The following is a 23,734-nucleotide window of genomic DNA, read 5'->3' as shown; positions in this document are numbered from 1 at the left end:
CAGGTTTCATGTGATTTCTCATGTCTGGCGAAAGCCATCATGTGATATCAAACACCAGAGGATAGAATAAAGTCTCAGGTTACGGTAATATCACTAACAGCCTCCTTCTCCTGACATTTGACGGTCGTGTAACCGTCAAATCCCTGCAGCATCCTCATTGTTTCTACAACAGCACAGATAAGAGGAACTTTTGTTTTGTCTTTTAACCTCTAACTGTCCCTCACTGTTCCTGCACGTCACACTTAAGCCCATGTGAAACATGCTGGTGGGAGACCCAGAAGCCCACGTCTGGTTCCCACAGTGGCACCTGGTGAACTCTGAAACAGGTGCTAAATATCTTTAACAGACATGCACCTCACAAGCCACACCCCTCAATATGACACTGCTGGACGCATTGTGTAAGAGGTGTCACATAAAATTCACATGACTGCATTGGAAACACTGAAACCTCCAACCTGAACCCCACATGGGCGCAAATGGAGGGAACCAATGAAGAGAGAGCGTGGACAAAATGGGGATTACTCCCAGAGCAGCTGATTGATAGACTTGGTGACATTAAGTGCTGAGAAAATGATGATGGACGAGGAAGTTCATTAATAAAGATGGATGTGGATGCTGTTGGGTAGTAAATGATCATTTTACTGGGTTTATATTAGAGCTACACGTAGTTAGCATCTTCAAAGGTTCAGTATTAAGAAGACCTTTGGTCCATATTTGTTGCACAATGAGAAGGATCTCAAGTGTGAGATGTCGTGAACTACCTGACGTCAAGTCTCTTGTCATAGGTGCCCGGTTTGACCAATGGGATTAGTTTCTGTAAAAGCTGTCCTTTGGCTGGCCATCTGAGAGATGATGTCACACCCCAGACATCCATCCATGTGAATGTGGCCAGCTGTTTCTAATTGTGGGAAAGGCGTTCAAGCACGACCCAAAGGCCGACCATCGGAGGCCAAATGGCTCTGCGGGCTTTGATGGAGGAGTTCAGCAGGTCTGCTGGTCCGTCTGTCGGCACCTCCTCCACCTCAGAGGTTGATTAACGCCTCAGTCACAGAACATTGTTGGTTTAAAGTATTTCCAGTAGCACAAAGGACGCTTATGCAACCATACTGTAGTGCAAAGGGACAAGTAGCTATGTTTTCATTAGGTCCTTTGAAGCTGAAGAATTAACACATGTGGGATTATGTTAAGCATTCATGGGTTAACTTTGTCCAATCCTTCTTGCAGTGCAATAACTGTTCTTAACTAAGTGACATAATACATAAAGCACATGTATAACGCTGCAGGGATGACGTATTTTTGTAGGCAAACCCGGATTGGGTTTTGGATAAGTGCAGAAAATAAACTCTGTGGCAAACAGAAGTTTATGATACTTCACAAATGAACTCCATTTTAAAATGTGACATATAGGATATAAACTACTGTGTATACTTATACTGTGTATACTGCAATATTATACTTGTACTGCACTATGCTTATCATTATCATTTCGTGTACAGTTACTCTTTGGCACTAAGACAGTCTATCCTACATTTCTCTTTCATTGAGATAAACTCTGCTTCTTATATTATGTCATATTTTCTTTAACTGTAATTGTTTTCTATATGACTTCAGTGGAAACCAAACTCTCTTTTGTGTGCACTCCAGATAACTGGGGAGGAATATGTTCCCAGCAGACCACCCTGCGTAACGGCCGGAGATCCACCCTGAACACGGGTCTGGTCACAGTTCAGAACTACGGACAGTTCCTGCCTCCTCGACACGTCCAGCTGACCCTCGCTCATGAGCTCGGCCACAGCTTGGGATCCCCGGTCAGTCGCCATCACAGAGTTTACAAAAGACGGGCTCTTCAAAGTGGCTCAATCAGACCAGTGTTTCATGTTGTTTTCTCATATGAACTCCGGACATTGTCTGCAGAATCAGGTCCGCACGTTGTCCGGAGTTTCCCTTTCACACATGTAGCACACAACAGGATATTGTCCGTGTGTTTTCACTTAAGATGTGTGCAGCAGGCGGGACATGCCGTGTATTACAAAGCGTACTTCACCCTCAGATGTTTGTTTTCTTCTGGTTTCATTACATCATCAACACGCCCACTCGCTAGCGACTTTATTCACACATCGGACATTACACTGATTTTGCACGATACTCGCAGGGTAAGGTCCAGGACCGAATTAAACATACAGCTCTTCCGGGAAATGTCTAGATAATTCCAGGGTCGCAGTGCATGTGTGAAGTGTAGACAGTTGCAGAGAACTCACCAAAATCACTGAAATTGCACAATTTAGAGTCTGTTTTCGGGTGAATTCTCCCTTTATATTATATACTATATATTAGTCATATACTAGCACATGTAAAGAAAAGCCAAACTTGTGTCCTTTTTGTGGATGTCTTCGATGCTACTGCGGGCCAATGGCTTTATATGTTCCTCTCAGGTCTAATTCACAACATCAACTGTGAATTGCAAAGTGTTCCAGTCGCAGGATCCTGTTATTGTGAGAGCTTGTTTAAAGCGACCATCGTTAAGCTTGTTCGTTAACCTGATGATTTCCTACCATAGCATGTCAAAATGTCTGCTTCACAGGTCTAAGCGTACGACACTGAGCTTTTGTTGAGTATTTCAGATGTTTGTTAAACCTTTGCCAGTTTTACCCTTAACCCCTTTCGGTGCCCCCGAGAACGCAAACATAAGACGCCGTGGGTTGCGTCCTGAATGATAATTCAACATGAGGAAACCCTGTGATTCAAAATTTACATTTACCTCACATATTCTCACAAGGCATACATGGCTGTTTGCTCTGCACCGCAACAAATTGTCTGTGAATGATTCACTTATGTGGGGATTAGAGACCTTGGCCTGTATTGACTGGTTCGTTTCATAGCGACTCTTGGCTCAGCTTCACTGGATAATCTGAAAAAAAAGAGAACAGGAGGATCTCTGATATCTCTCCACAGTTATTCTGTTTATTTGCATTTACAACCTCCTCCACCAAAACAACACACAGCTTATGGACACACACACACACACACACACACACACACACACACACACACACACACACACACACATGCATGCACCTCTCTCCCTGTGTGACGGCCGCTAACACCTGCAACCTTTATCCCACAGCCCAAAATGCCAGCAGCGTTTTTCACCCTGCCCTCTGTTATTCACACTTCCACAGACCAAAGAGTCCTCTGAGGCGTCCCTGAGCCGATTAGTTCTGCTATGTCGGACCCTACAGGCTTTTTAGAAGCTAAACTACCGTAAGTTTGGCTGCCCTGGCTCCTATGACAGGCATGTCTCATTGTTTCCAGACCGGACTGGCTTGATAAAGCATATGGTGATCTGAACACACAGGCTTCACCTGAGATTTGTAGCAGGGGGCTGTGACGCAGAGTGAATTCTGGGTAATGAGCTGCTTTGGCCTTTGGTCTACTTCGCCTTGCAAAACACACAATGCTTACAGTGGCTTTCAGAGCTATGTGCTCTGCATCCATTTGCTGCGCGGATCAAAGATAAATGGAAATATAATCGCAGTGCTGCCGCCACATATAAAGGGAAGACGAGGTGGTCACCGGAAACCTTTAAAAGGGGATGTTGAAGAAGTAGGTCAATAAGCAGGAGTAGTGCACAAAAAATAAAGGTTTTAATAACCAAATATTTACTGAAACGAAAGGCAACAAATGAAAAAATAATGTGAACTGAAGAAAAAGAACAACAAACAAAAGAAAGCGGAAGCTTCACAGCAAGATGCCAACTCCTCCCCAGTCCTGTGTGTGTATATATACATATATATACATGTATATATACATATATATACTGTATATATACATATATATACAGTATACATATATGCTTTCAACAGTTCTTAATGTCGTTATGACTGCAGAAGTAAATGTAAATGACACCAACCAAAAACACAAACTGAAATAAATGTGGTATTCTTCTGAAAGCACATCTGCTGTGACAGTTATGTTAACCCCAGAACTACAGACACCAACAGATACTGTGAAAACCATAAATCCATCAGACTAATTAAGAACAGATGCAGAAACACACCCACATCAAAAAATGTTCCCTCCACATGTGTCCATGTTAATGTTGAGCCAATCCCTTCGTCTCCAGAGAACAGCAGTTCCTAGAAAATGCTTCAGAATTACGTCTCAGACCGAAGCCGAAGGAGCTTTGTGTAATGTTGTCGGTGGGAACGCCGCATTCCTCAGCTGTTTCGGGCCGTCAGGTACAGAATACATGTCTTATTTTATTTATCTTTATAATAAATATAAAAGTCACAGACAACTTGTTCAGAAAGGGCCTGAAAATAACTGTCAATGCTTCACTGAAAACATTCTTACCGTCTGCGATGACCTGTAATGAGCGTGGTTAGATCATGTCCCCTGCTGTTTCTGTCTACGGCCGAGTAATTTTTATGGAAATGTACAAAAAGTTACATTTGCTCAGTGTTTAGATATATAAAATATCCAGAAAACACATCATTAAAAAGTAAACGTCTGCTGTTTTGTGTCTGTTCCAGCACGACGAGGGCTCAAACTGCGGAAACCTGGGCTCCAGCGGCGGTAAAGGCAGATACCTGATGTTCTCTCACGCCACAGACGAGGTGCGTGAAAACAACGACAAGTTCTCGCCCTGCACCATCGAACACATCAGCAAGCTCCTGAAGCTGAAGAAGGATGACTGCTTTGTGGGTGAGGAAGAAACGATCAGACCTGCCTGCCGAGTGTGTACACGATGCATTAGTCTCTGTAAATAATTACAACGTGTGTGTACTTGTGTTTATCTGCATGTCTGTTCTTTCTGGCCAGTCAGTGATCAGCCCATCTGTGGAAACCAGATTGTGGAGGAAGACGAGGAGTGTGATGTGGGTCACAACGACACGGACCTCTGCTGCTTCAGCGCCAAACAGCCTGTAGACGTCCAGTGTCGCCTCAAGCCTGGTAAAGTCTGCAGGTACACGGACCGGCACAGTGTGCATAAAAGCTTCAATGCAGTTGAATTGAATGCAATTCTTCTTTCAATATATATACTGCTGGGTAGCTTGTGAAATTCCCCAAGTGATCAATAAAGTTTTATCTTAACTTAATTATTTGGTGATTATATCTTGTATTATTACTGGGAATGTAAATACCTCAAAACGGTACTTAAGTACGTTCCACCACTGGGTGTGTCAGGAGGATAAGCTTTTACTTTGTTAATCTCTCACTTTCATCAGTTTTAATTAAAAGCAGCCGACCACACGCACCTAAACTATGTTGCTGATGTTGTCTTGTGGTTGTTTTGCTTGCATGTGGCTCTCACTTCATCTCTCACCCTGACTCTTTGTGATGCTTTCACTCAGTCCGAGTCAGGGCCTGTGCTGCGGGCAGGACTGTGGCGTAAAGCCGGCGGGTGAGACCTGTGATGAGGAGACAGACTGTCAGATGGAGGGAGTGTGTTCGGGCCTCTCCCCGATCTGCCCCGAGCCAAGCGCCAAGGAAAACCTCACAGTCTGCAGCCAGGGCACGCGTGTGTGTATGAGCGGGGTGGGTGACTCAACATGGTTCGACTGCATTGCCTAATAAGTCAAAGCGATGTTGCAAAGCTAGTTCATTATCCGTGTTCAGAGTTTATGGAAACAAACTCACCAGAAGGTCCATTTAGTAGCTTTTCTGGAGCTTTTAATCTCAGCACATGACCTTCATCAGCAGATGGAGTCAGTTAACTGAAGATGTTCAAGTTTCCATTTTGTGAACACTAAGAAACGAGACACTCAAAAGGGGACACTTTATGTTCATTTTAAGGTTTATACTTGCTCGAAAAACACACATACACACAAGCCTATTTTTGACGTATTCTAGTTCTCTTTGCTTCAAAAATATCATTTTGCACAAGTGATTATTTGGTTATTATCTAGCTACTCGTGGATTCTTGTTGATATAATATCGTTATTCAGTTAAACTGTGTCTTCTGAATTCAAACAGATGTTTCATCAGATGTCCAATCAGTGCGCTCACGATCCACTTTATTTGTAAACAAACGCAGCATTTCAACACAGCGTTACTAAGAAAAGATCTGATCTAATCCTGTTTATTACCAGTTTAGTTTGTGACTCCATAAAAGTTTGATCTTGAGCAGATTCCCTCTTTTGTTTAAACGTCCTGTGATGAAACTCCCTGAGCAGGAGAGGCCAGGAATTTATCCCAGATGTGAATGTTGTTCTGAAAATATTACTCTCTTGAGGTGCTAAGTGCGCTAACTCGTGACGACATCATCTGGGAACGTGGAACACAAAGTCAATAAATGTAATAATGCAAGAAAAAGTTCAGGTTATTTCATCTGACTCACTTTCGGAGTATTCTCAAATCCTTCCTAGAATCGAATGAACAGGGAAAAAAAGGAAAACTGACTAATTTTGTACAAATAAACTGGCTTAAGGTTTAGTTCAGTTCTTCAAAATACTCCGGACAACTTATTTATTTTAGCCTTTTGAAGAAATAAATGAGCCACATGTGTGAAGCAAATTATAATTAGATTAATGTGCTGCTAAAGTCTGGGTAGATAATAAACAATTAATACATTTTGTCTTACTTCAGCTCAGCACGTATCTCATTTGAATGTTTTAAGCTATATGTCAGTGAAATAAAACAAACATATTTTATTAAGAAACATAAAGGAAAAACACTATTTGTGAGTCATTGTTGTCTCAAAGGAATGCCTTAAACTTAACAGTGTGAAAAGCAGTGTTTCTCTGGTCCGAAGTGTGTTTCACCTGTGTGTGAGCTGAAGTGTGTGTTGTTGCACCTGTAACCACGGCCACCAGTGATGTCACAGTGTACCGTCACACCCTGAAGTACACTATATATATATAGTATATATATAGTATATATATATATATATATATATATATATATATACTTGGAGAAACAAATCTTACAAGTGCCTACATAATGAAAAGATAATCCTTAATAATAATAATAATAATAATAATAATAATAATAATAATAATAATAATAATAATAATAATAATAATAATAATAATAATAATAATAATAATAATAATAATGAAAAAAAATACCTCTTCAATTATAATTAAATGCCTCTTTAATATCAAAGCCTCTTTGTCTCTCAATGTCTATGAAGGGGGTTTCTTTAAAAAATGAAATCTAAATTAAAAAGCCTGTGGGTGTTCGTATCATAAGGTCAGCATGAACTTGTGCACCTGATGCAGCGAACGTAGTGGAAAGATATATTTTTAGAGTTTCTGGATGACTGCTAAAAGAGGTGTGCATTAAGTAGAGGAAGGATCACAATGCCCTTTGTGTCAACATCAAATCTGCACTGATGTCTGTCTTTATTACATTATTGTGCTTAAGTGACTTTCTGTATTACAAAACTGAGAATTCTTAAGAACCTGTTATTAGATTTCTACATCATCTAGACAAAATACGTGATACTTTTACCTTTATTAGCTTCAGGATTTTTAAAAACAGGTTTTATTGACCTAAATTTAATTTCCTTTAGCTTTATCCACAACCAGGGATGTTTAAACTTCATGAAGCTTTCTTCCTAATGAGCAGTCTCTGGTTCTCTCTCCAGGTCTGTGCAGAGTCTGTGTGTGTGAAGCACAGCCTGCAGCAGTGTGACTGTCCAGGAGCCTCCATGAAGGAGAAATGCCACATGTGCTGCCAGCAGCCTGGTAACTACAGGCCGATGTGTCCTGTACAACTGGAGGAATGTGTTTACACTTTGTGTCCCAACATATCAGACGTGTCAATTTGTACTGAGTTTACTTTAGTGTTTTCCATTATACAACCTCAAAACTATCACAACAGACACCATCTGACACGACGGTCCCTTTAGTGCATGAGGTTTTCTGCCAGAAGCTGTCACACATTTTTATCCAGTTTTAAGCCACATTTTTACGATGAACCTTTTAGATGTTGGTTGTTTTTAACTATATAATTTAAGCAGATGAACTGGCTGCCCAACGCTTTTATAAGGCCTAATCCTCCCGAGGAGATACCGCACATAAACTATCTCTCTATGCCGATGACATCCTTTTGTATTTCTAAACTTTAAGGAGCTTTATTGTCTCTTTCTACTTTTTCCAAAGTAACATTTGTGTCTAATTGTTCACAAATATCTTAGCCTCAGTCAGGTCTTCATGTTCCACTGACTCAAACGTACCTGATCAATGGATGTCTGGTCATCAGGTCCGACACAACGTTTCTGCATCGATTGTGTGGTTGAAATATAATCATGGCTGTGGACGTCATCTTTGTTAAGATACAGCAGATGTTAGTTTGAGGTCATATCCTCATCTCCATGTGTTAAACTTCCTGCCCTGATGTTCTGCTGCAATGTTTCAGTCGTATAGCTGCCTTTGAGCTTTAGTGTCCCTCCGGGGGGTCCGTTTGTCGGCCCAGATTCGTTGGAGAAACATTGATTTTCTTTACGTTAAACTGCTTTATTCAGTTTTAATCGCTGTGTGTTCTTTTAGTTAGTTTTTGACTGTAGAAAGATTTAACTACCAATGTGATTTTCTCTGTGTGAATGGCAGATAAGCCTGAGACGTGTGCCAGCACCACGTCCTCAGTGCTGTCCCGTCACTTCCAGATGAAGGCGTTGGCGTTGGTCGGGGGCGCTCCGTGCTCAGGGAGTCAGGGATACTGTGACAAATTCCACGTGTGTCGCCTGCTGGATGCAGACGGCCCCATCGCAAGGCTGAAAAACTCCTTCCTCAATTTGGATGACTTCGATGACATCGCAGAGTGGATGAAGGTGAAGGTTTCACATAAATAAAAAAGCAGCTAAAGAGCCACTTATGTTCCTCAGGAGTTGGTAGAAACCAAATAACCCTTTAATGTCTGTCTCAGTCAGGTCTTCATGTATTAACTTTAAAGATTTGGACGTACAGTTGACCACTGACTCTGACCTGATTAATGATTTTCTGGTGATCAACTTATATGGTTGAAAAACGATCATCAATCTACGGCTGTGGCTGCTGTGAAAATGCAGCAGATGTTTGCCGGAGGTCACATCCTCAGTGTTTGTTAAACGTCCTGTCCCGATGTTCAGCTGTCTTCGATGTTTCAGTCATATAGCTGCCCTTTGAGGTTTATTTCGTCATGACAGCATGGAGAATCAGGAATGCCCATTTGGGTTAAAGAGCACATCGAGGATCAGCCTTTCGTTTCACAGGGGACAGAAATTACCCGTCACTTCAGGAACCGACAGCACAGTATGTCCCTGACTCACTTTCTCATGTACAGAGCTGCAAGGTCAAGAAACAATTATAGCAGTCAGTCATGGAGTGTGAAGGGTCTTTCCCCGATATATAAGATGAGTTATTGATACCTCAAATTAGTGGAAATTAAGCTTTATATGGGAAAATCATTGGAAAACATGGATTTTAAATATGAGTGTGTCAACCTTGTGGGTTATTAGAAATGATTGTAAATGCAAATTGACATTTTTAATTAGAGTTTCAATGATTATTCAATGAATCAATTGACAGATTTGCAACAATTTAGATCATCATTTAAGTTATTTAGCAAGAATAAATAATAAAAGATTATTTTATTCCATTTTCTCAAATGAGATTATTTGAAAACAAGATATGTGAAAACAGTTCAGTGTTCAGTTTTAGGGACACAATGCCATCATTTTATTGTCTCCATTGCCTTGGAGTTTGTTTTCCGATTTTTGCACATACAATGCCATGTCAATTTAAATGGTTTGTTTTATTTCCTGTCAGCCAAATAGCAGCTGCAAGATAATAAAGGATGATTTTAGATCACTGCAAAACAGAAAAACAGTCGCCAGTCATCCAAACTGACATGCAATGTTTTAATGTGTTCTCTGCAGGCTCATTGGTGGGCCATCCTGCTGGCTATCCTGACTCTGTCAGGAGTGATGGGCTGCACCGTCTGCGTCTGCGGCCGCAAGTTGGTCACCACTGACTTGGAGTGACCTCTGACTTTTGACCCCTCTGGGATTCAGTATTTTTTTAGGATGTTGAAGTGTCAAGGTCACCTTGAAGAGATTCAACTTTGCTCCACAAACAAACAGACCTGTGACGGAAACGTACACCTGCTCAACGCCTCTCATGCTGTTTTGTTACCTGATACTTTTGGTACGTCATTCCGGCCATTTTCTTCTCCATGCGTCATTTGTCTGTTCACATTTAAATGCAGTGAGAGTCTCCTCTGCACATGCTGTGGAAAATACCGCTGTTGCTGCCTACTGTGGGTCAGTCAACCCCCTTTTAAAGCCACAAAGCATCATAGACCTTTGGCCTAAATGCTTTTCATTTGCAATGCATATTTTCTCAGATAATAAAGTTAATAAAGTAAACATGTTCGTCTTCCGAGAGAAGTCGTTTATGTTTGATTTACAGCGATGTGCCTCTGTCTTTGCACCAATTTAGATAAATCAATCTGGTTTGTATATAGATTACTTCTGTCCATCTTAACTCCTTAATCACTATATTCTAATTTGACTATTGGTCTTGACTTCTGGACCTGGTCTTGGACTTTGGTCTTGACTTCTGGACCTGGTCTTGGACTTTGGTCTTGAGTTCTGGACCTGGTCTTGGACTTTGGTCTTGACTTCTGGACCTGGTCTTGGACTTTGGTCTTGACTTCTGGACCTGGTCTTGGACTTTGGTCTTGACTACAACGCTGCAAATTTGTGCAGCAAATTTCTCATTTCCTACAATAATCTTCTCATGACCCTCCAGATTTATCTCGTGACCTTCTCACGACCCCGAGGTTGTGAACCGCTGCAATAATCTACCTAAGTGTATATTAAGTAGACAAAACTACAAGAACTGATAATACTTATGTACTTTTACTTGGGTAAGATTTTAAGATTTAAATTGCTGTATTGGTACTTTCACTTTCTTCCACCACTAATAGTTCACGTGTCATAACTAAAAGGGATATTTGGTTTAATATAAAGCTGACTTCACATTTCACACACTCTCTTTTACAATCTCTTGGGTCACCTTGACACAATCGCCCAAACACAATGGCATCACAACCACAAGGACATGAAGAAATCACAGAACTTATTTTGTGTCATTTAACAACATGAAGCTCTTTTGTATCAAAAACTGTTGTGAGAGTATAAATTGTAAAAAAAAGAAATGTTTGGATTATACACTTTTGTCCTGATTATACATAAGAAAAAGAATAAAACAACCTTGAACTGGTAAGTGTGAGCGATAAAGATGGAACATGTTCATGGTTGAGGATAAAAACAAAGTGTATTATCACTTTCTACTGTTAACGCTAAAATGAAAGTCAGGCGACCGCTCAGATTGCAGTTTTGGTTTATTAAGGAATTTATACAGTACAGTGAATATTTACAAGTATGTACAAAAGATTATAGAACATTTTACAGGTTAAATTCATCCAAGAGGTAAAAATATATAACTAACAGTGTTCCATACTACAAAAAAATCTATCATCTGTATTATGGTATTTACATAACTGTACATTAAACTTAGTATATTAATCTCTTCCCCTGTTTTCAGTGCAAAAGTAAAACATTTCCAAATGAAGTCACAATGATTTTACAGTACCGATCTCTAAAGAGCCATTAGATATGGCTCGCAGAACTGGAAATGTACATATGAATAAAAGAGCATTAGTCACGATTTAAAAGGTCACATGCACAGAAGAACGAGTCGTGAAAGTAAATGCACCAAAAGAACATCGATATTTTGCTTTCCAGCGTCACGTACCTCTTAAAACTGCAGTATAACTATGGTGGACAACATGTCAGGTGATTCTTTGAGGTAATAGCTTCAAAGTAACCGTGCAGAGGTGTAGCAGTGAAAACAAAATGTTTAAAACAACGATAAAGCACACTGAGGTTAAAAACAACAACTAAGTTAAGACAAGTTCAATTTGCAACAGCTTTACTTCCTGCGAGTTTACAATAAGGCACACTGTTACGGGTCCCACAGTCACGTACAGTGCTGCGAGCCACAGTGGTGAATGCTCTGTTAGTCAGATAACACAGAAAGGTGAATGAACTGAACCCGGTCGCATAAAACACCTGAAGAAATTCATCTCAGCGGTTCGTTTCCCCTCTTTCTTTGTGTCTGCAGACCTCGAGAGGATATCGTCACAGAGGTCGCGATAATCATGATATTTAACTTGAGGTATTTTACACAATGGGACGTCAGCACCGAAGTATCTTTGGATGCAAAACATGCTCCAAAAGACGATGGCATTTACTCTTTTGTGCAACAATCAAGTCATAAAAACAGCTCTGTACAAAATATTTTACAGTATTCACACACATATTGTTTTTAAATAACAAACGTACTTTTGCAGACGTGCACGAGGCGGTGAGAGTTTTGTACCATTTCAGAGATAAAATAAGTTACGTGCGTATAAATTATAAGCGCTGAAATGGACTGAAGGGCGTTGAACACGAGGTCAGTGCTTCTGCAGAGGGACTCTACGGGGAGAGAGAAGTGTGTTTTTATTTAAAAGCTTTAACATTATTGTTAGTAGTGATTGAGGGGAAAGTGCAGAGGGTGACTTACCTTTTAGGAGTTTGTTTCGGGTTCGTCCTCCACGTATCCTTACATTTAACAAATGTGACCTCTTGTGTTAGTTTCTGAGCTTCATTGTCTTTTACACAGAACACCATCCTGAAAAGAAAATACAGGTTACAGGTTGGAATATTGTACTTCTACTACTAGAAATATTGCTAAAATTGTGTGTTTTTTTGTCACATATTCAGTAAATGTAGTCTTTTTCCCCATTATGGTTTTTCATTTATATAGCATAGACATACAGACATACATACATGTGCATGTGCAATTAAAAATATAGCACATCTTACTTTTGTTGAGTCTCTCCAGCTCGGATGCGGATCTTGTGAACCTCCATGTTGGTGCCGTCGGAGTCGCCGGACCACCAAGAAGAAACCATCTTCAACATGTTGGAGGCCGACCAGCCGTTCGTCTCCTCCCATTTAAACTTCAACATCAACAGCTCTCCGATATCTTTCTCCGTCACGAGCAGGAATGAATGCGTCTTATTCGTCGCTAACTTCTCCTTTCTGCCAGATAGAAAGAAACAGAGAAATGTTAAGTGACTCTCAGCCAGAAGGAATATTTCATTTAGCTTAGCCTCATAAACTCTGCACCATAAACCATGATGTCACCACACATAGCAAGAGCAAATGTCTGCGGTTATATCCCTGTTTATGGTTTCTACTTCATGCTGTTGCCTTTGACTACTGTGCAGCTGTTACAAAGGAACTTAAGATGCAAGCTGAGCTGGAATTCTCTTTTATGGACGTTTGTTTTTAATCACACACACACACACACACACACTCACAGTTTAAGCTCCAAGTTTTCCGCCTCTCCTTTTGTCCCAAACAGCGAGACAGTGAGTGACGGCTCCATCTCCGAACGATTCACCTTACTGGAGAAGTGGATCTTCAGCTGATAGTGGTAAACTGTAGAGAAACATTTTAAACATGCACTACTTTAGATTTAGTCGTTGTTTGTAAAAGTAAGCTGCAGATGATTCAACTCTTTCCATCAAAGTCACCAGAAAGTGAAACTCTATTGAGCTTGAATACTTCAAACACTTCTAACAGCAGTGTTTTTCAGAATTAGCCATTAAACCGTGTTTTTGCAACATTATTAGTTCATCTGACTGCACCATAAACTCGAACAAACACCACGATTGATAAAGACCACTGACCTCTGAAGGGCATGGAGGCTCGTGTCTTGGTGTACATCTGAACGTTGCGCGCCTTGCGGACCTTGCTGATGTCGTAGCCCACTGCGTTGCAGCGGCTTTTGCGGCAACTGAGACACATGCCGCGGTCAAACATGTCGTTGCTGCCGCACCTGTAGGCCGTGGGCGCTTCCCGCTCGTTCAGTAGAGAGTCGATGAACAGGTGCACCGAGCGCTCGTGTTCGCACTTCACTGCATCGGTAATAGCTGAGGAGGAAAGAGGGAAACATTTAATTACACATGCATAATTATGTCGATGTGTTTCTTTCCCATCCCTTTACTGGCCTCACATAAGATGGATTTACTTCACATATCAACCTCCTCAGCCAACGAGTTATTATATAATATTTGACCTTTCCTCCGCCATCTTTGGAGCCCTCTGTTTATTCTCAACCCGTTGTAAAAGGAGTCATTGTGCAACTGAAATGTCCACAGCTAAGACTAATGACCAGCAGCAAGTAGCTCCAGTGTTATTGGAACTGTGTGTACGTACTAATAATCCCAAAAATGTGCACCGTAACCTGTGACAGGTCATTATTGTCTAATGGCTGGTTGTACTGGCTTTTAAATACTTAGCAGGAATGTTGAATAATGCATTAAGTGTTTTTCAGTGCTAATTTAAACTAATTTCTCAGTATTTACAGTCGTTTTGTTTGCAGCTCACATTTACATTTGACAGTAACTTTGTAAGTCTTTCTCACCAAATAAGCCCAAGTTAGCGATCTTCTCCAGGGCCCCTCTGAGGTTGCAGCCTGGCTGGAAGCTGCCTCCGTTGGGGTAAATGTCTACGTGTCCGACCGGCTGCTCGATCCCGATGCTGAGCCCCAGGGAGCCTCGCGTGAACGTGTGGAGGACGTCCACGAAGTGAGCGTCGTCAGGGGACAGACGCCTGTGGGCGTGCTCTCCCTCAAAGTCGGGACCAGCTGGGTCCAGGCCTGCAGACGGAGACATTCATCGACTCTCAATGAACTGAATCTTTTACCAAATTAAACTGCAAGATGATTTATCAAATATATCGGGGGTTTCTTTACCAGTTATTCTTCCGACTTTATTGGTGGCGTGGCTTCCAGCGAATCCTGCCACATGAGCCCCGAGGCTGTAGCCAATCAGGTGGATGTTCTCGAGAGGCATGTTGGTGGTTTCCTTTAAAGGACATCAGTGAAAATATGATTTAGGAAAACAGTGAGACAAAAACTCTCTTTCACTCGAAAAAACAACTGACATGATTTTCATAAAACATGTGGAAGGGTGCAGCATGGGCCGAGGGAGAACACATTACATTTTTGATCCCAATAAGAAGACACGCATCATTTCTCACTTATGGAAACAGCCTTGGCCTTGTAGTTCTTTTAAAGTCACGAGTAAATGCGTGATAATGAATGTCGTTGTGGACTGCTACTGTTTGTCCTAGCTAGATCAGCAGGCATGCTCATGTATCAGTATATATATATATATATATATATATATATATATATATATAACAGTATATTTTACAATAAGCAATATGAAGACAGGGTCTCTGAGATTTCTCTAAAGAAGCTACTAATGGTTTATAAGTGTGGAAAAACTCATGAGCACTTGTAAATTAATTCCTGTGTAAGATAGAAAGTAATTAATGTTCTTGTGTGAGAAATCCCTGTAAAAGGAAAAATGTGCCTTTTAATAAAGAGGTGGTGGAAAACTGTCTACACCTCTGAATGCATAATGACAGGTGCAACATTCTGGGGTGAAACCTGCGAATCTTTGATCCCACTGACCTCGATCCAGTCGATGAAGCGAGCGATCTCGCGTCCCACCGCTTTGGTGTTCTGGGCTGCGACCACATAGTGGTTCTGTGCCGAGGTGAGCCAGTCCACCACGATGACGTTGGCCGTCTTCTCTCGGTCGTACAGCGCCGACACCAGCTTCTCCACCCAGCTCTCAAACATCCCACTCAACTGTGGAAATGACAGTCGAAACTTTCAACTTAAAGTGCATAATTATAAAACTGGTATTAGTTCAACGAAGTTCAGGGAGTAAAATCAGAGCCAGTCAATTTAAGTCGAGTCACTCACCCCCCCCCCCCCCCCCCCCAGGATACTGCAGATACTTACATACAGTATAACGTATTAGTACCTGTCTAATAAGGATATTATTGGAAACGTATGACAAGGATTTGAATTTGTATTATAAGACACAACTTTATTTTTATATTTTTTATATTTAAACTGAAAACATAAGATACAGTCTCAGGTCATTTATTTCCGTCAAGTCACAATGACTCGAGTCCACATCTCTGTTTTTACAGTCTTTGATATGAACTACAACGTGTTGTTGCGTGTCAAGAAAGTAAGTTATTTGAATTTGGCGAGACTTAGTGGCGTAAGTAATGACGTACTACGAGTCACCGGTGTTTCTTAAAGCGGAGTCGTGTGAACAAAGCCAGAGGGGCAGGTCACATCAGGAAGCATTTCCGCTCACCGTCCATCCGTGGATGACCAGGAAGGTTTTGGAGGTGCTGTTGAAGGTGCAGGCTGCCAGGGAGTCGGGTTTGCCGGGTTCGATGTAGCACAGGTCATCATCGGGGTGGGATGGTTTGCGGAGGGAGAATTTGGCGACGGTTTGATTGCTGTCATCCTTGTGGTCCAACAAGTCTTTCAGAGGGTCGAGGAAGTTACCTGGAAGAGAGGAAGGTGGACAAAGACAAGATCTGTCACGCTGGTGTTTTTCCTCATGATGTGTAACTGTAACCTAATGTTATGGCTTGGAGGGTCCGAGACGCCTGACTAGCTAACTGAGTGACTGGCTCCAATAAGCCCCCGGCCCCTCGGGCCCCTCAGTAAATGAGCTTCCACCTTAGACAAGATCAGTCCTCGGGGGTTACAGGAGTTCACTTGCTCAGAGTGAGCTCCATAGAAACCACCCAGAGTTGTTGCAGCTTTGTTCCTGCCATCTCACCGACTATAATCTGTCCAACTTCCAGAGGACAGTCAGCTGACTCGACTCAACTAGGGCTTGTGCTGGTTTTTAGAGTGGGGGGTGGGGAGGTGAATGCAGGGACAGACACATACAAGGCTTACATTTAGGAAAGCATTAATGCATGATTAAAGATCATCAGATTAAGTTAGGTTTAGGAGCATGAATGATTTCACCACTTTTCTTCCTCGTGTGTTCTCTGAAAGTGAAAAACATTCCCATCTAGTCTCTCATCATAGCCAGCAGGAGTAAGTAGAAGTTGGGTATTCGCCAAAAAGACACGTTTTGTCATAGACACGTGATGCACGGTATCTGATATACTGTTAATGTTATTAACTACACACCTACTGCGCGTAAATTACACACAAATATCGTCCATACGAGACTTCTTTCCACCGCAGCAATCTGCATCAAACTCGTGCAAATCCTGCAGTTTTGCCCGAACATGTGTCGATGTGTGTGAGTGAGAGTAAATGTGGATGAAGTTTAAAACTCACCAAAAATAGAATCGGCGAGCTCTTCTTCCAGAGACGTCACATACTGCACAGCTGCATTCAACACCAGAAAGTACAGAAACCGAACTCTCCACACTTTCATTTCTTTCACAGCTGTTTCCTTTCAGAGAAAAATGTCTTGAACAATGAATTCAATCGGTCGGATCTTGCAGCGGAAGAGTGTATGCGTGTATATTCCTTCTCAGAATAATTCAGTGCGTCCTGTTGCGCGCAGAGCGCTGATATCTGAACCACCTTGAACTGTCCGTGTCTTAAATAGCACTTCTGACAAGCCATTGGCTGCTGAGCCCCGGGCGGGGAATAGAAAATTATGAGTTAATCATTTGACTGTTTTATTAGCGTTAACGACACTGGTTGGCCGGTTAGCTTCTCATTAAAACCAGCAGAATGTATTATTAATGTTTTCTAACTTTAATAAATGTATGTTTCCACTACATAATGCAAACAGGCACATGGACATGTCCAAGCAGATAAAGGAACATACACACGAAGACAAACATTCATAAACAATGCATGTAAAATTATTGTAGTTATGGAAATATTGTTATGTTTGTATGATCATGTATATGAGAATGTCACTATATATCTGATGTACTTTTGCTAAAGGTTCAATGTGCCAGAATTGAAAGTTAAAGCATTAAAACAATGAACAAACATCAACAGAATATGAAGAAGAAACCTTGTTGCTGTTATGTGACAGACGACTATGTGTTGTGTTGCATAGATGTCTGCTTTTTAGCATCTAACTGATTGGCTACGCTCCGTCCAGTCTGTAATACAACTTGTTCCCAGGAAACTGCGTAGCTTCAGTTAGCAGTTAGCTCTGTTCAGCTACAGCACCAGGGAACTGTACTGTTACACAGGTCCAGCAGCTGTGACTGCAGGGCTGGAGCTTGTTCTGGCTGAGCTCAAGTCTCTTCAGGCTCCGTCTGACGGAGGCGGCTCCCGAGTGCTGGCTCGGCCGACCTCTCTCATCCCCGGCGGGCTGCTCTTCTGGCTGCGCCGCCACCGGGAAGACGAGACCAATATGCGGGTAGTTTTCTAGTTTCTGCCACTTTGTATTTAGTCCAATAAACAAACTACGGTAACGTTACACAGACTACAGCCCCGAGTAACATTAGTGCAGTAAACACAGATGATCAGCTCCACGTGAAGATTATAAAACTGCAGAGTTAAACTGTTGGTATTGTTGCCCTGCTGACTGACTGACAGGCATTACACAGCAGTAAATGCAATACACAATATAAAGAATAAACTAGAATACAATAAACATGCCAAACTACTACACCTCAAATATGAACATTAGAGATTGTATGGACCCAGTTTTCTTTGGAGCAGGTGGCTCAGAATTACACATTGAACCTTTAACGATGACATCACTTCACATGCAGCACATGAACCTGCATTGTAACCTGTTACAGTGTTTTTTGCATTGACCATGACAAATAAACAAAAAAAATTAAATGAGGAATGAATGACAGGACTGCATGTTGGGCTGCATTGATTATTTACTAATTAAATGATTAAATAATAGTAATAATACAATTGTACAAGAAACAATGGGCTTCACAAAAGATGATATATAGGAAAAAAAAGAGATGGATGCTAGAAGTGAGACATTAAAAACAAATCAAAGAGATGTTTAAAATATAGTAAAGGTTTCTAGGTAAAAAAATAAAAATAAAAGTTTTAAGTATTAATATAATTATTTATTACATTTTATTTAATAATTTATTATTATAAATTCCAAGTGTGTTGTTGTTTTAGGGGAGGTGGGTGTTCCACAGTTAAGGGCTGTAAAAACAAAAAGCAGCCTCAACAGATTTTAGGAACTTGTAAAAGAAAGTTAGTGGAAGATCTAAAGAGTTTTCATCAAAGACCTCGGGTTTCATCTGTTGTCAGTCCGTGTGTGTGATGCAGGAGAAGCAGGTCATGAGTGTTTCAGGAGAGGAGCCACTGTTGTGCACTGCAGCAGAACTACGAAGACACAATATATCCTATCACCGGTTACCAGCATGGCTGTCTGCCTGACATTCCTGGACGCAGGCAGCATGGTCCTCTTAAAGGCAATTTGGGGCCCCTTGATCTACTGTTGTCATGGCATCAGAGAGCAGATGTGAGCGGTACAGAAGAGACACTTTGCTGAACGTTTGCAAGTAACATGATCTAACTATTCCTATAGTTTAAAATAAAACATGTGGTCATTAATTATGCATACAGACTAATAAAAGAGTACTTAACAGACTTAGCGAAGCACTCCTGTAACTATGGATTAAACATGTTATTTTTCCTTACTTTTTTAAAACATAGCAACTACAATACCCACAATGCAACGGGACCATCGACAGTTTGGTTTGTTATGCTGGTAGCGGCTAATGTAAACTTTCTCACTCTACACCTCCAGATGGGCTTCATTTTCTAACTTGTAGTTTTCAGTCTTTAACTTTGCTCCCTCTGGAGTCACAAGAGGCTTTATACAATCTTTTCCACATATGCAGTGATATATTTTAATCCCCAAAACCTTTAAATAGACTCTGACGTTTACACATTGTTGGAGTTCCCCTTTAATAACTCACTGAATTGAATAAATTATACCTTACACTATTATTTTCTTATTTTCTTATTGAAAAAATGCATCTGAATTTTGAGTTATTATTTAATTTTAAAACCAAGTATTTGGGTGTTTTAGAGAACATTGCGTTCTTTTATGTATTTATTATATACAATAATGTATATACTTGTGGCAAACTGTTTGAATATCCTAATAAATATTTGTAAATTGTGTTGCTTGCAATGTATTAATAATATGTTATATCATCATTAATGTAAAAGTTACAAACTTAAATCAGATTCCAGTGCTCTGACATCTTGGCTGACTCACCCCAACATGGTTCATCAGCAACATTTGGACCGTGTGTCAATCATTTAAGCTTTTTCGCAATGAAACTGGCAATGACAGACTGCTAATATATCACGTTGTTGGTTTCCATTACTTCAGAACTCCTGACCTTTGACCTATTGCATAGGCATTTCACCCACTAACTGGGTAAAAATGTTGTTACATGCCAGCTGGGGATTATGTGCTAACGTTCGGGCAAGAGGAGTTGGCTTCACAGTGGCTGGTTTGTTGCCCAAAACATCGGCTGGAAATGCCAAGATAAACTGGGCAGCAGGCCGATGAGGCGATGGTTGAAGAGTTACAAGCTTGTTGCTGTGAAGGTCAATTGAACTATAAAGTTCACAGGAATGGTAACACTTGTTATAACAAAACACTGACATTGTAACTGATTATCAAGTAACAGTGGGATACCAGCACCGTAATAAAAGGCACAACTTCTTTCTGAAAACACATAATTGCAATCTGTTATTAATCCCAAATGAATTGTCTGTTAATTGTTTTGCATTAAAGCCCTTTGGATCTACATTCAGTCCATTTCATTGATGGACAAGCCATTAAAGACACCTGGATCCAAGTCATTAACCATCTCATGCCGTTAAAGGCTTGTTTATATCAATAATATTTTCAAACACAGAATAGATAACTGAGAGCATTGCATAAAAACAAACAGTCTCCTGTGTAAAAAGATTATTAACAATATGTTAAGGTTTCCTTGCAGATACCAACAGCAGCATGATGTGCTGAGCTCACAGTGCCATGGTGTAAGAGGTTGGAGGCAGCCAACGAAAGGAAGAGGGGAAAGCATGCAGACTTGGTTGTGGGCTGCAGGGAAGGCGGATGGAGCGCGAGGTTCTGTCCAGTGGGGGTCGGAGCTAGAGGCTTTGTGGGAGGCTCAACTACATACCTACTCAGAGGCTTAGGGCTACGGAGTAAAGCACCGCACATCGCCACCAGGGAGGTTTCCGAAGAGCAAAGGTGTTGGATCTGACTGACTTTGATGATCCTAATTGCTAGTTAGAGAATTGTTGCTTTAGCACATGCTAAACTGACATGATACAAACATGGTCAACATTACACCTGCTTAGCATTTCATCATTGTCATTGTGAGAGTTTGAGCATTAGCATTTAGCTCAAAGCATCACAAGTACAGCCTCACAAATCTGCTAGCGTGGCTGTATACTCTTAGTCGTGATGCATGAAGAATACAGATGTTGTGTAGCACTAAAAATGACAACACTGTTTGTAGAAAGTCAGATTTTCATCTACTGTATATAGTTAAAGATAAGCGTCATCCTGTTTTATACGCTATTGAACATGTGGTGGACTTGTTTACGATTGACTTTCTTAACTAAACATCCTTCCACTTTCGTCCAGACAAGCAGATTTGCAGCATCTGGAGCCTGTGATTGAACTGAAATGGTTCCCGTGGTCTGCATGTGCGGACAAGTCTTCACACATTATTCACTAACCTGCAGCTATTTGCAGAAACTCTCAGGAGTCAGGAGCCTTTGTTCATCTGAAAACGGCAACATTCTGGATTTAGTTTAGTGTTGTTCTGCTACAAGAAGTGCAGTCCATACAGTGTAATACACACACACACACATACACACACACACACACACACACACACACACACACACACACACACACACACACACACACACCACGTTGCTCCCACAGCAGATCAGCTGCACTGTTCCTCTTCCATGAACATGACACATTTTTTCCTCGAAAAGCTGTGACTGGATTATTTCTACGGATCATGACGACGAGTGCTATGATGAAGAGCGAGCCGGACAGCAGAGATGTGTCCGTGCCAGCGGAGAAGGAGAGTGGACAAGCAGTAAACTCCTCCACAATGTTTGGAGACAACAAAATGTCTTCACTTAGTATTTCCAAGACTTATTTCCTAAATTGATTTCTAGGAATGGCAAATTATCCCATGTTGAACAAATACATGTCTGAGAATTCCCTTTGGTGTGTGTTGTTAATCAAAAACAATCACACACACACACACACACACACACACAACACTTTTGTGAATCAGTACTGATCCAAGCTGCAGGTCTGTGCAGGATACTGAACAGGTTTTAAAAGTCATCTTTGTGGCTTCAACAACACGCGTCCACACACAACACAGAGTCATGAGGGAAAGTTTCCACCGAGCATGTTGTGGAAGCTAAGCTAAGCTTGTGTTTATGTGACAGGTGTATAGACATGAAGCTACATTCCAGTGTTGCACTAGTTGTCAACAGTTGCAGGGTAATCTGTATAATGTCACATATACTTTTTAGATTTTAGACTTTACTCTTTTTTTAAGAGCCAAGACTCAAAAGCAGCTGTGACTTTCCACTGAATACTGGAAAAGCCAGTTGATCTTAGAGATCTGTTTGAAACTCATTATGCTGTTAACCAAAGGAAAACACATATTCAGAATGTAGGGATCAGAAATGTCATCCAGGGATCTATCAGAGTTAAATGTAGATTAATTTATGATCAGAAGAAAGCTTCATAATTTCTTCTGTATCCCAATTTTGGAAAAGTGTTTGTTGTCAGATTGAAGTACTTGAACACCTGATTGACTGTCAGCTGAGCAGCAGATTGGCCTTTCAAGTGTCAAACAGAATAATCTAGAATAAAAAGGATAGCATCATCTGTTATTCGTCATACAATGATCCCAACTGTTGCTCAATGCCAAAACCAGCGGTCGTGTGGGGATCTCTTTCAGAGAACGAGTCCAAAAACTCCAGGAATCAATGACACAACTTTGTTTTTTCTCCTGCTTTGTTCAGTGTTATGTAAAATGTTTAGATGTTCTAGCAAAGCTGGTTTAGTGAAACCAAGCAGCTATAATCCCGTACTAAACACGTTGGATGTGAGCTTTAAGTAGCTTCAGATGTGTCCTTTGTGTTTGACGAGCACGACTGTTAACACAGTTTTAAACCACGCAGCAGAGGTTGTTCATCTTTACAATATCAGTAGCTTATTTAAAGACACACTGTGGGGATTTTCACCACTTGTGGCGCTGCAGAGCCATGTTTTGACGAGCGGCTTCTCTATATTGTAAGTACAGACAACACAATGTTTACACAGGCTGCGTAGTGAAAGCAGCAGCGGTGTCTAACTGCTGCTGTAGTTGAAGACAGTGCTCCTGTCCAGTCTTTGTACAGGATGCGTTTACGTACAAAATGTAGGTCACTCATGTGGGGGCTCTGAGAGCAATACACAGCTGTTGCAGTTATAGGCTGTGGGTAGCAGCCGTGCGTCAAGTGCGAGTGAAACATGAGCTGTTATGCAGCCTGTGTAAACAGCTGTTTTGATTAAAACTTAAACGAATCTGCTCCATCAGACGCGTGGGACACGGACGACTGAAAAACGAGGCCTCCTGTGTAGTGCTCACATGTGACGCTTGCAACTAATGACTCTGAATGTGAGAGTTAACTGTAGTAAGAGTTAACGACGCTCATGGACTGTGTGCAATCAAAGCAGCAAAGGTGTTCAAAAGTCGACTGCATGGTGAGCGAGGGTCGAGCAGTTGCGAGCGCGTAGGGAAGGTTGAGCTGGTGTAGCCCCGTGCTCGAGACAGCCATGTGTGTGC

General features: G+C 41.2%; 2 protein-coding genes across 2 annotated transcripts in view; one reads left to right on the top strand and one right to left on the bottom strand.

Moving 5' to 3' along the window:
• LOC115007325 (disintegrin and metalloproteinase domain-containing protein 10) overlaps positions 1-10,266 on the top strand; it is a 28,070-nt gene extending 17,804 nt beyond the window's left edge. Inside the window, exons 9-15 of the mRNA XM_029430134.1 lie at positions 1,645-1,808; positions 4,533-4,704; positions 4,822-4,966; positions 5,355-5,538; positions 7,592-7,691; positions 8,556-8,776; positions 9,863-10,266. Of these exons, the coding sequence (XP_029285994.1) occupies positions 1,645-1,808; positions 4,533-4,704; positions 4,822-4,966; positions 5,355-5,538; positions 7,592-7,691; positions 8,556-8,776; positions 9,863-9,967 (1,091 nt within the window). The 3' untranslated portion in view covers positions 9,968-10,266. The remainder of the gene's footprint in view (positions 1-1,644; positions 1,809-4,532; positions 4,705-4,821; positions 4,967-5,354; positions 5,539-7,591; positions 7,692-8,555; positions 8,777-9,862) is intronic.
• A 1,047-nt stretch (positions 10,267-11,313) lies between these two features.
• lpl2a (lipoprotein lipase 2 a) lies at positions 11,314-17,438 on the bottom strand. Its single transcript, XM_029429806.1, has 10 exons — positions 17,220-17,438; positions 16,228-16,424; positions 15,525-15,704; positions 14,799-14,910; positions 14,469-14,702; positions 13,732-13,974; positions 13,360-13,480; positions 12,860-13,078; positions 12,558-12,665; positions 11,314-12,469 (listed from the first exon to the last, which is right to left on the bottom strand). Exons 1-10 carry the CDS (start codon positions 17,317-17,319, stop codon positions 12,448-12,450), a joined length of 1,536 nt encoding a protein of 511 aa, XP_029285666.1. The 5' UTR covers positions 17,320-17,438; the 3' UTR covers positions 11,314-12,447.
• Positions 17,439-23,734: the final 6,296 nt, after the last annotated feature.

The sequence above is a fragment of the Cottoperca gobio genome, chromosome 4 (assembly GCF_900634415.1).
Source record: "Cottoperca gobio chromosome 4, fCotGob3.1, whole genome shotgun sequence".
Classification (NCBI taxonomy): domain Eukaryota; kingdom Metazoa; phylum Chordata; class Actinopteri; order Perciformes; family Bovichtidae; genus Cottoperca; species Cottoperca gobio.
Note: the sequence above shows the minus strand (reverse complement) of the source record. Positions and strands in the feature narration are given on the sequence as shown.

Bases quoted from the DNA above. Each gene is read 5' to 3' on its own strand.
- lpl2a (XM_029429806.1), bottom strand. From the start codon at position 17,319: ATGAAAGTGTGGAGAGTTCGGTTTCTGTACTTTCTGGTGTTGAATGCA. The intron at 14,911-15,524 runs GTCAGTGGGATC...TGTCCTTTAAAG, and splicing joins GCTTCATCGACTGGATCGAG to GAAACCACCAACATGCCTCT. The intron at 12,470-12,557 runs GTAAGTCACCCT...CTCTCCCCGTAG, and splicing joins CCGAAACAAACTCCTAAAAG to AGTCCCTCTGCAGAAGCACT.